The 15,006-nt window shown below is 35.7% G+C and overlaps 1 protein-coding gene across 1 annotated transcript in view; it reads right to left on the minus strand.

Annotated features, from left to right (window-relative positions):
• Positions 1-15,006, minus strand: part of CCDC178 (coiled-coil domain containing 178) — a gene marked incomplete at its 5' end in the record, with an annotated part of 182,858 nt that overhangs the window by 150,873 nt on the left and 16,979 nt on the right. The window contains 3 exons of the mRNA XM_082499492.1: positions 7,401-7,537; positions 7,688-7,783; positions 10,634-10,787. Coding sequence (XP_082355618.1) covers positions 7,401-7,537; positions 7,688-7,783; positions 10,634-10,787 — 387 coding nt within the window. The remainder of the gene's footprint in view (positions 1-7,400; positions 7,538-7,687; positions 7,784-10,633; positions 10,788-15,006) is intronic.

The raw sequence follows: 15,006 nt of genomic DNA on the forward strand, positions 1-15,006 counted from the left end.
CTCAGTGATATGACCGATTGTTTATAGCTGATGCCCAGGCATGGTATGCAGAGAGGCTCCTGCTTACACTTATTGCTATAACCCCCAAGGCCAACCAACTTTGTTATTTGCCACGTTGGAGGCTCGGAAGCAGAAAAGCATAGTGGGGTCCCACCTGCAGGGAGGAGCAGACAGGACAGGTGACCCAAAACTGACCAACAAGGTATTCTATCCCATCTGCCTCATGCTCAGTATAAAAGCTGAGGGATCAAAGGGTCAGGTCTCTTCCTTCAATGGCCGACGTCTGGGGAGGACTCTGTTCATCTGCCTCTGATCCCGATCCTGAATCCAGATCCGGAATCCAGTTCCCGTCCGTCACTGAGTCCAGCCTAGGACTGCCCTAGTGCCAGCCGGTGACGTAATTGTCATCTAGGGATACGGTTTTGTATGTATTTTTTTCATTATTTCTTTTTATTTTATTATTAAATATTTCATTAAAGTAGTTTAGTTCCTTCTAAACTCATAAGTCTCTTTTTCCTCCTCTGCCTCTCTCTTTGAAGAGGGGTAGAGGGGAGCATCTGTCGGTCCCGTCTGGGGTCCCCCCAGGTCCCCAGTAGCGGATTTTGGCCTAAACCTCGACATCCCTGCACCAGCCAGGAATCGAACCCGGGTCACAAGAATGGGAATCTTGCATGATACCACTACACCACTGGTGCTTCCCTGCAACCTCTATATAATCAAATCAGCCTGGGCTGCCCCAGGGTGCAAAGTGCTGCACAGTCAGTTATCAATTTAGATAGTCCTTAAATACAAAGGATTCATAGCCTTTTTTTCAGCTCTTGAGACGAATCTTTCATAGATCTAAAAGATCTTGTTCCTTGTGAATTAAAACACTAGAGACTATCAAGATCTACTACAATCATGTTAGAAAAAATACAGCCGAGAATAAACATGTGAATGTCCCAAATCTTCTCTAGATGATAATGTTCAAAGACAACAACAAGAAAGAGCAATAGAGTTTTTTTGGCTAAAGGGAGGCAATATGAAAGCAGACGTACTCCGGTACTTCCAAATCTAAGACCATTTAGTTAGGAGCCAGCTCATTAGACAGTAATAATAGTTTTGTTCTTTAGACTTTCACAGGTCTTCCCCTATCACATACACTGATCACACTTTCCTGCACACCAGTGAGGTTAGCAATGAGATAGATATGGACCAACAATACCAACGTGAGTAGTAACAAAGGCTGTGACATAACCATGACTTCAGAGAGTTATAACTATAAGTGGATTATCAGTTACAGACAAAGTGATGAAGGGGGTCAAGAAACTAATGCTATGAAGAATCAGTCACAAATAAGGAATTTGTGAAGGTACAGTATGTGATGCCTTGAGACCAAAGACCATGTACATAGATGGGATCAGAAGTAATTATTCCACCCAATAGAGTTTCAAGGATACTCTGACTACCAGATGAAACTTCAGTTGCAAATTAATTCCTCAACAAATAATTTCCATATACACTTTTAGTAATGGTTTCTGGTTAGTTCTTACAGCGTTTCTGAATCCTACAGTCTCTGACAATACTGATTTGAACTATTCAGACCACAACCACACCACTTTCAAAACAGAAAGTTTTCCTACAGATGGTCTTGTGACTTGATTCTGAAACAGGTCTCATTAACTATTTCACCAGAGATAAACAACTTGATTTTGCAAATTCCACATGTAGAAGACTTACACATCACAGACTTCATGACACATGCAGTTGTCCCTAATTAGGCACTTTTAATATGTCTGTATGCCCCATAACATCCTCATATGAACAATGCTTACAGCAGACTATGCAGGAAGAAAAATTCTCTACCAGAAACAAATTACCTAAAGAAAGTAACACATATTCTAAAATATTGACAAACGGTCACTGGGCAATTAACTACTCACTTTGCCTAGGGAAGTTTTGAAACAGCCAATACCAGAAACCCTAAAAAATTCATCCGATGATTGTTTCTTAAAATGGGTATAAGTCTAGCTAATCTTCTTTTTGAGAAGGCGATGACTAAATGGCTTCACAAATTCCTTCCAAAATGTCTATGATTACAAAAAGACTTAAATTTCAAAATATCAAAGCCAAGAGAGCAATTCATCTGAACACTGCAGAGTAAGCAGAAATGTGCTGAAGCCAGAAAGAAATTAAAGGAACCAAACAATGACTGTTCCACTCTGATTTCCTTTCATGTGAAGCAAAATTGTTTTGATGCATACAAGGCTACCCAGGACTCTGGAACTCAAAACACTTTAAGCATGGATGCAAGAGGAACACAAATATTCCAAGCAGAAAATCAAGTGGACTACAGCTGAAAGAAGAACTACAGCTGCTAGGTGTATACGTTCCATACTACACTCTATGTACAGGTGTTGAAAATTTTATCACAGCTTCTGGGGCTTACTCAGGAGCTCTGTCCCCATTTGAGAAAGATACTAAGTTTTTGATTTTTCTTTCCCTAAGCTTTCATACATTCAGTAACTGTGCATAGCATGTGGACCTGAGATTTTTCCTGTCTACTAGTATCTGTAAGATATACTCAGCCTTCATTGGAAAAGGGTACAGATGAGGTCAAATGCACTGTTTTTCCTCAGCTTCTTTCATTCAAGATGCTTAACATACTATGAAGGAAAGGCAACACAGATGGGGGTGAACGTTCATATGGACAACAAATCCCAAAGTATTCCAGTAATTGGTAATTTTTTCACCACCTGAATACTTGTTTGCATAAGCTTTGTATTTTAGATCCTTCTAAGCTCAATCATAACTTACCTGGAGATTGTGGAGATGTACACCAGTGTTTTGGCTATTGCTGAACAGAGGTTGCATTTTCTCTTCTTTCCATTCTGCTCCACTTCTGACAAGAAGTTGGGAAAAGACACACCAGGACAGCTGACCCAAACTGGTCAGAGGGATATTCCATACCACCTAATGTCATATTCAGCAATAAAACTGGGGTAGGGTAAGAAGGGAGTATTTTAACTTCCAAGGTGGCCATTGCCCAGGAACTGGCTCGGCATTGATTTGCTTACGCGAGATGGTGAGTGATTACTTTCACATCCCTTGGGTGTTGTGATTCCCCCCTCCCTCATCAAACTGTCTTTACAGATGCTCCAAGGATTTTGTGTCTTCTGGCAATCTCAGTGCAGGGGTAATTTTCATGGTTCCTCAAGTGGCACAGGGAAAATGTGAAACTTACGCATTTCATCTGCAGACTCTAACAGAAGGTATTACATATTTTGTCATCTATTATGAATCCACATGATTCCAACACGGCTCAGATAAGCTCCAGAATTTGCACAGGATATAGATGGGACAAGTGATGGTTTACTAGCTATCTGGAGAACAAAAAAGAACTAGGAGAATTAGGACAAATTGAGGAACCTCTTCTTTGAAAGTCTTAACAGCCATTCATCCAGATACAGATGGTACTTGTCACCCCTTCCAACAACCTTGGCGAAGGCTTTGAAGGGGTGGAAACACCACATGACAGAACTTTATTGAAAGTGGTCCCAACAGATTGAAAATGCACGTATTATTGCATTGTACAATCAGGCATCTTTAAAAAGACATGAAATAAGCGTACTGAAGCTTGAGAGATAAGAACCTCTCTTTCTACCCAAGGAATCTCCAGTAAAAGCTACAGTCACCATCTAAACTATCATCTGCACATGAAGGTCTGAAACAGAGTACCTTTTTCATAGTGGCTACATTCTGAACCAAAAAGGAAAATTTCCTCACTTCGTCCAGACTGAGAACTGGTTCTAACTTTCAAAGAAGAAAATAAGTTTCTCTTTGCTAAAGTAGAGTCTCATAAACAAGAGCTAAGAGAAGGGATTGTACCAAACAGATGTAAAAATCTGTGCATTGTATCCAGGATCCAACGGTTTCTCATAAAGTTTTTCTACATATGACTGAAGCAGTCAGTTTGAAAGAGACAGAAAATTCATGATGTCCAACTGCACTTACAAAGATGTTACTTTTGTTAAAGTATATGAAACAATGAAAGATACAGGTTTCTCATCTTTTTCTTGTTGAAATGTTACGTCTTTTCTGAAAAGGAAGACAGGTAGTTGCAGGTGAAACATTATCTCTGCTAAACAAAACTGAAATGCTGAAGAAAATGCTCTGACAATAAAGATCACTTGGGAATAACTAAAGGAATGTCACATTTAATCTGTTTATTTTTTGCATTATTAGGTGATGCCCACCAAAGGTCAAGTCTTCAAAAGAAAACTGCATATCTCATGGTATAAAACATATGTTTACAGATCAGCAGAAGCAGTCAGTTAAGCTTCCATAAGGACAGAAGAAAAAAATGTATCTAAAAGGCACTCCCCAGGCTTCAGAAAAGTCATGCAGAAGACATTCTTATTTAGTCAGTAAAGCAGCCTTAACTGAGGAAGTATACCTTCTTTTTAAAAACATTGAGATATTTGAGACTCTCTTCTACATTATTACTGTAAGAACACTTTCCCTTCTTATTTAATATGACTGCCACCATAGAAGATAGGTTTAGGGAAGTTTAATGAAATTGACAGTTCATAGTGGGAACATAAAACTTATGATCAAATCTCCATATCATAGGGTTGTTGGGTAACCAATCTAAAATAAGAATTGTTTTAAAGAAAGGTGAGAGAAAGAAATCAAAATTGTTTAGACCATCCAACAGATATTCTCAGTTGACCACTGTATTAGGAATCCTACCAAAACATAACTAGGACAGAAATACTTTAAAGAAAAGTACTAACAGTTGGACACAAACTTAGAAGTTCAGACAATAAAGATGAATTGGGGGCAGCTGAGCTTTGGTTTTTACCCACATTGTACAGGAAAGTAGACTGCACATGGCCCTAGAATCTCAGGTGAGCATGAGATGTATTTCTTGCCTGCACTGCATGTTCTAAATAGGAAAGATACACAACTAAGCTTTCTAGGATGAACATTAGAAGACAATTCTCTGTCTTGTTGCAGCCTAATACGTGGTGGACAGTTACTCACTTTTTAGTCCTGTTGAAGTAATGTCAGGACTCCATTAGTACACAATTAATCAAAACACGCACTCTGATTCTTAGATTAACATAAGACAATATGTTGATTTTAAGAATCACATTCTGATGGAATATAGCAATTCCATAAAATACTGCAATTTTTCCCTAATACAGAAGACCACACAGAAATCACACTGTATTCAAAAGGAAAATGAAAAATAAAGCATAATTATTTTGAGAAAGTTTGTGAGAGGCTAGAAAAGGCTCAGAGTATCAGACTAATGATCTGACATGCAAAATATTTCCAATATATGGCAGATTAGTGGCAGATCAAAGAATTTAAAGGTTCCTGAGCAGAACCAAACATCCTGCCTCTCTCATAGCACTTAATAGCACACACACACACCCCGCCAAAGAAAACTATACTTTGTTTAAAACACTCCTTACTCAGCCAAGAACTCTAAAATTATAAAAAGGGATTTTAAAATAAAAAGCCCTACAAACAGCACTCATCCTTTGTGCTTGCATTCACTAACACATAAGAGGAACGCACACAACTTCTGATTTTTAGAAGGGATTAGCAATTGCTTTCTCCTTTAGGAGGGGTTCCCTAGGAACTAATATGTTTCATGCTAGGTCAGTGGTCTTGAAAGTAGAATTGAGAGAGTGTAGCGGTTCTATAAAATAGCATTCCAGAAAATCCTTCTAAGAGTTAACTTAAGTTATCATAAGAAAGTAATGAACAGAAATCTGGGATTGTATCAGACTGCATAAGAATCCTGTTTTTCCACTAAAGTAAGATTTAAAGGTAATTCTTCTGATTTAGTGTATTTCTTTAAAAAAATTCTTAAAATTGAATTCTATATTCAGCCTCCACTCATTGTTTCCTGGGACTAGACATTTCCCCTTCAAAGCATATATTCAGATCATCCTTTCAAGACATAAATAGACTGAGCTCCTGGAATCCTGGAATTCCTATGACTAGGAACTTGTCATAACCATCCTCTGTGTCTTAAATCTGAACTTTCATATGCATTTCTTGAACTCCTGAACATGTAGAAGGACAATAATCAGGACACGCTCACAACAATGCTAATTATATATGAAATAGATAATGCTCAAAGGATTTCTTGAGTGAACTTGTCCAGTCTTTCTAGGATTCCTGTAAAGATTTAGTGTACAAGACGGTCTCAAGTAATAAACCTTCCCAAATCTGTTTTCCAAGAACTCCACTCTCTCTCCCGATGCTCTACATTTACCTGTTCTTACAAATCTGAGTTTCCTCAGTTCATCAGTTAATACTTCCAACATGGGCAAGACCTCTCTCCCTTGTCTTACATATATGATGAAATAAAAAGTTTTAATCAATTAAAGAAAAGATGTCAATGAAATTGAAAATAATAAATTTGGAGAGCTAAAGCACTAATTCTAAAATGTTCTAATAGTCCCAATAAATAGTTCCATCAACACCACAACTAGTGAAGCCTGGTTTCTTACCCATTTGTGTCCCATCAGTGATTTACTTCAGCATGTAAGGTATGAGCTCCACCTTGGAGCATTAATATGGAGTACACACATACCTCCTCCTTTTTCATCTTTTTATCCCCTCCCGTTTCCCACATCTCTTGTATGGATTTTTTGGGGGCTAGTAAGGAATGTTTTCATGATGACAGGAAGTCTGTATTCAACTCAGTCATAAATGTCTACAAAACTTGTAAGAATCTAATTATTTTCAAGATTTTTTTTTTTTTCAGATGACTTTGCTGAAACCAAACAATAAAATCCAAAGTTACTTACTGGAGGAAAAAAGAAGATAACCTGTCAGATATATAAAAAAAGCATACACCTAGTGTCCAAAAGAAAAAATAAGGAAAAATTGGTTTTATTTGCTGTCATATTAAAATGCACTAAGAATATTATGAACAATATCGTTTAAAGTATAGCTATTTGTAATCAGTAAATTGAGGAACTAAAGAAGATGTGTGCATAATGTCTTACAAGAATTCAAAGAAAATAGAGAAAAAAAGTATTTCAGGCTGTACGTTTATAATAATCCTATATGAAAAAAATACAAATAAAATTCATAACAGTTTTTACCAAAATGTGTTTGGGACTGAGGTTCCTGTTAACAAAGAGAATTTCAGAATCTTCCTCATTATTTTCTATTTTAATTGTCAAAGTATATATTTTGTCTTTTGCAGAATTTTAGTTATTTTCTTTCAAGTGAAGGTCAAAATAAGTTAGCTTATAAATTTCAGCCTGAAGTGATTTGAAATTCTTGAAATGTTAAATCACAGACAGAATTAAAAACAAGTTTCATTTTTATAGGCATACTTTCAGTGAAAAAATAATGCTTGCTTCCTATATTTATATTGTAAGCATTACCTATTTCCGAATTTTTGCAAAAACTCTTCATTTTTTCCCTCCAGTTCTTCATTTTCACATTTCAAAATGTCCAATGCTTCATTAATATTGAGAATCTTTTTCTTTATATTTTGTAGATCACTTTCCCTGGTGGATTTCTAGTGAACATTAGAACATTAAGGCACCTTTAGCATACGTTGAAATTATTTCAGGCCATCACAGAAGATGCAAGTATGCAAGCATTTTTACTTCATTTATAAAAAACAAAAACAAAAACAAAAACCAAAAAAAACCACCAAACAACTTACTAATTTTTCCACAGCTTTAATCACTTCAGAAGATGCATCTGATATTTTTATGCTCTCATCTCCTTGGGCAGCTATTTTATTATTCAAATCTTCTATCTAGAAAATATTTTGTAAAGTGATTACAAATACATCCTATATTTCTTTGCAATAATTAAACAATATATTTAAAAAATAAATTTCAAAGAAAGGCTATTAAACAGTAACTAGACATATTTCATGCTGTATTATTCATATACACATTGACATTGCAATGTATCCTAGCAGAATGTTTAGGCTTCACAGTATCGGCAAGCACACGCTCACAGCCTGCTAATTTATATGTGACATATGTGATATAATTGAGTAGAATACCTTACATTACTCTCAGCCTCAAGATCTTCCTAAATATCTCAATATACCTATTGACTTAATACAGATTCATACAGAGATTCAATGATGGATCAATCACTGGAGCTGAAGGAAAAATGAGGATGTTAGGGAAGCAAGCATCTATAGGACAAGGAAAACATCTAAAGTGGCTTTAGATAGATAAAGGCATACCTGCTCACATTGAGCCTAATGAACTTTGATTCCTTCACCTCTCCTTCCTTTGCAGAGAGTGAAGCAACATAGCTATCCTGGTGGAACTTACCTATACAATCTCCATGGAGATATGGGTCCAACTGGAACATGATCAGACAACAAACATGCAGGATCAGGGTTGATAAGGATGTTAGCATAAGGGCAGAAAATTAATGTGGAAAGATCAGGACAGAATTACGACACAGGTACTCAAAACGGCATGTGATTTCCTACTGCTACCTCAAGAATCTGACGAAGAGCAGATTTACATAAGATACTTTGTGACTATGTCCCAGCAGCTAAGGATGCATGGTTGTTCCCTCTAAATAAGTTGGGGACTGAAGGTCCTAACCTGAATGGATAGGGATTATAAAACATGATCTGTGAGGAGAAACTGCAAAGAACCTTTACTGATCTAGAAAAAGGAGATAAAAAAGCCAATTGTTAAGTCTCTCAATATGTAAAATATTCTAAGAAATAACAGTTCAGGGGATGTGTGGGAAAGGCAAAGAGAAATTGGTTACATCTACAGGGGAAAAAAACCCCAAGGGATTAAGTATGAGCAAAATGTCCTAGTTTTTAAATTGCTAGTACATAGGAAAAGCATGATTTAAAAATGGTTTTCCCTCTTTAAATGTTTTTAGAGCAAATGACCTGAAATACTGCCACACTGTGCAGGTAATTAATGAAGACAAAAGAATAAAGGAGGAATAGTTAAGTATGAGATCAATTTTATAAGAAGAGTTTCTTCTAATACTTGAAGAGCAAAGCCCATGTAGACATAGAAAATTGATTTAATGCATACAGATACCTTTTGTAATGCAAACTTGGGCAATCTGGAAAAAGAAAACTCAGAGTTTTCCTTACAGTGTCAAAATTTTAACACTCCTAACAGGTAATATACAAAATTTAAAAAACAGCACAAATTAAAACAAAGGAAAAAAGCCAGGAAAAACAATGCAGAAAAATATTAGTTCAAATCACTTAATTCTGTCTTCAAACTTGTTAATGTATGTGACAATTGTCATGCTATAATTTGGATCCAATTCAAACCCCACTGAAGTCACTGAAAATAATCCTGGCATTTTCCCGATTCCCAAAAGAGCTCCATTATGCCAGTAATATTTCTAAGATGATCGGAAGAATCCCTTTGAGCTTTCTTAAAAAACACTGTTATTTATGAAGATTTATTCCACTACTTGGTTGAGCCACGTTTTGAAGGAAATTGACAACAACTGATCAGCTTTAGGCTAAACTTAACTCTGGCTCACCTTTAGCATAAATTAATAAAACCAAAGGTGGTCACCAAATGGAACAGTTTCATGCTCCCCCTTACCCCTGTTGTGTATTTCTCCCTTTCCCTTGTGTTGATCTTAATACCCAAGTAGTACCTATGGAAGTATATCAGGTCAGGCAAACCCAGTTGGGGACATATCCAGAAAAAACAAAAAAAAAAAAAAAGAAAAAAAAAGTTTACTGATAAGTATTGTCTCTATTTGAAAATACTGGTTTTCTGTGTATCAGTTGGTAGCATCGCTGGTGCCAATAACAGGAAGAAAACTGTAATACACAGTTGGAAACAAAGGGCAAGAACATGGCCATTGGTGGCTGCCTAATATGACTGCATCTTTACTGGATCCTTAGCAGGACCAAGCTATCTAGGTGCACAAACCACAACAGTACTGGCCACGTATAAGAGAATGAATTTCATATTTTATTTATACATACATACACACACATATATACACATACTGAAACATATAGAAAAAATAACAAGTTCTGCTGTGGGCATCTAAATCCTGTTTTAGGCATTTTCTACTGGTTCCACATATGGAGCTGTCAATTAATTGAAAACTCCTAGTCAGGAATTGTGAGGAACTCCAATTCAGATTCTAAAGTGCCAAGTACAATAAGATTTCAAAATGAATGCTACACTTATACAGCAGAAAATGGGGGAATTTTAAGTAAAATAGGGTAGCACTATGCATGCTGTAAGAGTGCATCACATGCCATCTCAGGTAAAAAAAATCTACTAATTCAAGAGAACGCTTATGCTGTGCCACTAAATGCACACTTTTTCCCATATGTTTTAAGAAGATAAGCAATATTAAGCAGATATGCATCCAACAAGAAAAAAATATCCAGGTCACTTAAAAGAATGAAAGATGATTTTGATATTTTTAATAAATAAAGCTGAAAAGTAATCCTACAATATAAGAATGAACATGAGATCTATAGAATCTACACTATTTTTTAAATCAGTATTTGTATTTTTGCTTTTACAGCGGACCTTAACTCTTAAACGTACAAAATATTCAGGCATTCGTGTACTTTTCAATAAAAGATACTCATTTACTTGCTTGTTTATAAATATTCAAGACTCACTTTGCTGTTCCAACATTTTGCATCTTCCTGGATTTCTGCTTTTTGCTTCACTAACTCCTCAAGGTGTTTTTCATCCTTTATAATCTTCTCCTCTGTTTCTTTTAACTTCATACAGTATTCGGTCCAAATAAATTCAGAATGCTTAAACTCATTCCTAATAGAAATACACACAAAGTGAATCCATCTATTTGGAAATATTCCAAGGTAGTCCCTCTCCATTAAAGGAAAATGTAAAGCAGATATGAATTAGTAAAGATTTATTTTGATTCTCTACTACGTTTCTTGAACAGGTATGCATGAGAGAATTTCAAAATATCTACCCTGGCAGGTTCGTGCAATTTCAGCCAGATATCAATCTACTCAAGCTACCAGTTCACTTGCACTTAAACAGCCTGCCAACATTAAAACTTCTAATTGGACCTCTGAACAGGTATTGGTGTAGTTAAGCAGAAGACTTTGTTTCGTACCTCACACATTAATTGAGCAAAGTAGGAGTCAACTTCTTTCTCTGCTAGTGAATGAATCTAGTTCAGAGCCATCTTCACTTAATCAATCCACTGCACTGTCACCTTGTGGACAAATGTCATTTGTGAAGTAAATTTTTTACTGACATCAATTCCTCATGTAAAAAATGAAATTGCAGACAGTAGAGAAGGTCAAAGGAGGGGATAATGACTTTCACTCTGAATAGCGGATTTATCAGCATTATGAAAAGGAAAACTGGCCATAATTACAGAAAGAGATAATAATAACTACAACAATTGTCAGGAAAACACTCCCAAGAGACGCTGTTAGGCCTCATCATAGACTGCACAGGCCTTTTGTTACAGTCGTGTATGAGAATGGATTTGGTGAAAAGCAGAAATCAACATCAGGATAAATTTTTACAATGACTGCTTGTGCTTGTCCATTATTTTTATTATTTTTTCAGCAGACAGAAAAGAGGAGTTTCCAGCATGCTCCCCAGAGAACTATCTTGGTCAATAACACATTCTAAAGTATGACTTAAATGGAAAAATAAATCCACCACAGCAGAACTAAGACCAACAGTATTTAAATTTTAGAGACATCTACTGCATTAGAACCCAAATAAAACCTCAATGAGTTTTGCATACTTAAACACAGTAAAACAACAGAAACTAGTAATGAAGAGACTTCATCACTAATTCAAGAGCCATTCCTACAAGATTATTTGATAAACATTCTTCCTTTATTTGCTTCCAAGATTTACATCTAGTGATGGAGAAAAGACTTGCAAAGTCACATTCCAAACGTCACAGAATATATATAACACCAGCATGAAATGTAATATTTTGAACACCTCTACTTTCTTAGGTCCCACCACCCATGAAAGAAACATATAAACGATATTTGGAATTATTTTAAGGACAGACACATAACAGGCATAGACTGTGGTGGTCTTCTCCTATTACCTATTGGCTACAACTTTCTGAGCAGAATCTCATGGAAAAATACAGTACTACCAGCAACAGTAAATATACGTGAAAATAACAGACTGTGCTGTGTGATGTACCCTAGCCTCAGTATTTTGAGTTTCATGCAATCTTCATCATTTTCTCAGTGATGGCACTGAACATAAAGAAAAGACTATCCAACTGCAGAACAGTCTTTCAAGTCTGTGCCATCACAAGTGTGTCTTTTTCAAACCTATCAACACCACAGGTTATTCTAGTCCTCCTCAGATGGCAGCTGAAGGGTCTACTTCCTCTGTAATGTACATATGACTTTAATTACCAGTTTAATAAATGGCTGGGGAAAAAAAAGATATAGTAGGCAAAAAAAAATCAATTTCTTCACTGAGGGGAGAAAAAAGTCTCTACTTGACTTTTTCCTGTAAGTGCTGATATTTCTAAAAACACTTGCATCGTTAGCATTTTTAATTTAATTTACATTCACACAAGCAAAACGGGTTGCAAGGTGCACAACAGTCTACATCACTGTCATGTGGTATGAATAGGAAATCACTTAACTAAGTGAAACAGAAAACACACATGGTACATTTCTAATGTATAGATAATGAATTTCCGGTATTAGTTATCTATTGCCATTATGATGGGGATTTTACTTACATTATGACTTATTTCAGAAGAACAAAGAGTTCCTCTAAGCAATTTTAATGCATCTCAGAACAAACGCTTGTAACAGGAAAACATCACACTTTGTTTCTTGCACATGAAACAAACTCAAGAGCTTTGATTTCCACCAAGACTACAAAAACAAAACAGGAAAACTGCCCACACTGACCTACAACTGCTAAGCAAGCCAACAGCTGCGACACAGTGACAGAATTCTAAAGGGAACTGAACAAAATCCTGCATACAAGACTATTAAAAAGTGAAGTAGTCAGAAGGTGAGATGAAAACTTTTAACAAGAATGAAAAAATGCAGAAGTAAGATTAAGCAATTAATTCTCATTGAAAGAATAGATGAACAGCACGGTATCTCAAAATCCCCTATCTGTTTCTTTGATATATTTAAAAACGATCAGAAAGGGCAAGGAGTAGTGAAATTAAGAGTCAGCGTATAATGTGACTACAACAGGCAAGGCCAAAAAGAATTAAGAAACTTAAGAAAAAATTCAAGACATACAAAGTAACTGGGGAACACAACAGCATGTACCATTTAGTGTCCAAACTCAAAAGAAGTATAAGATCAGAGAGATTAAGTACACCTTAAAATTCTAAATTAACTGTATCAAATCAAGACATATATGTATTTCCACAAACACTCAGAAAGTCTACTCAACATTTAGCATAGTTAAAGAAGCTAAGAAGTTGTTAGACTAAGTAAGAAATAGGATGAAAAATATTAGAATAAAAAAATGAGAGTAAGACGTCCCTGTTAAAGTCATTGACATAGCTTAATTTGGAATACTGTTTGCATTCCCTTTCAACCCATTTCAGAAAAGTATATTACAGAAGTGAGAAGGAGTCAGAGGACATCCTGAAAAGTTCATAAAACAGAAGTCTTCTGAAAGCACATTGAAAATAATGAAAGTTGCTTTAGAAAAGAGATAGGAAAAAGGAACAAAGTAAAAATCCAAAGTTATAGAGGATATAGGCTAGTGAAGAAGGATCAAGATACACAGCAATATTTATCATCACATACATCTTCAGGCTTAGATTCCTGAACTACAGCAATTTACCTAAAAGAGGACAATAACAAATCGTGGCTTATTACACTTTGTAAATATGAACTGATAAGGAATAACATTTAATAGTAGGTATATGCTGGAATAGTAAAAAAAAAAAAAAACCACCCTAAAAAATTAATGAAAAGCAAAAACATATACTTTTAACATTATTTATTCTGATATTACATGATAAAATCACCTCCAGCAATAGATCACTATAACCGTTGCTAGCAACACTTCCCAGCAGCTGGTAACTCAGACAAGTTGACAGAACATTAAACAGGCTAGTGAAACACTAAACTGATTTGCAGAGTATCTGAATACATAGTAATAAATCACACTACATTTTTGGTAATACTTCTTACTCAGAACCTGATCTTCCCCATAATTAAAATCCACATGAGGTTTGCAATGAACTTAACCAGTTACAGAATCGGGACCTATGCTGCCTGATTTCTCTCAGCTGGAACCCACACATGAGCTAATGAGCATTTGATCAGATCATCTCTATACACATATTTAATCTATAATTAAAATTCCAAATATTGTGAAGACATTGTGAAGCTTGCATTCACAGGCTCATATCCATCAAAAGTAAGTATTATCTCCTAGTCTCACACACCTCTTCCTTTGTTTAGACACACGTAGCAACTGTAATTGGAGAATCACATGGTAATTTCCAGAAGTCACTACAGCTTCGACAAGTGTTGGTATTACAGAATTCTGGTCTCAGGTTTTGTGTAATGAAATACTTGGGTTTTACCTGTATTTCGGACTACAATTTTAATTTTCATATAGTACTATTCTATCCAGATTGCAAGCCAGGCTCTAAAATGAAAAAAGTTAAGCTTTAGTTAACTAAACATAAACATGTTGTCTGTGAATCATTTTAATCTCAGAGGTAATAAAATATAATTAGCATAAATACCTCTAAATGTAGTGTCAAAATTATCCTGAACTCAAGAAAAACAAGACCAAGAAATTAATTGTAAAGGTTGGAATCAAAAAATAAAAAAGTCAAACATGCTGACAAAAGAAACAAGTCAGAGACACTTATTTCTCCAGTATTGTTAAGCTATCCCTCTTAGAGAAAAATACTATTTTTTTTTTATCCTACGCTGACTCATCCTCACTAAGACATAGACAGTTTGGATCTCATTACAAGTGCACAGGCACTTTATTAGTGCAAGACTGGAACTTCTCGAGCAACAATGTTGTC

This window comes from Vanellus vanellus, assembly GCF_965231255.1.
Source record: "Vanellus vanellus genome assembly, chromosome: 2".
In the NCBI taxonomy this organism is placed as follows: Eukaryota; Metazoa; Chordata; class Aves; order Charadriiformes; family Charadriidae; genus Vanellus; species Vanellus vanellus.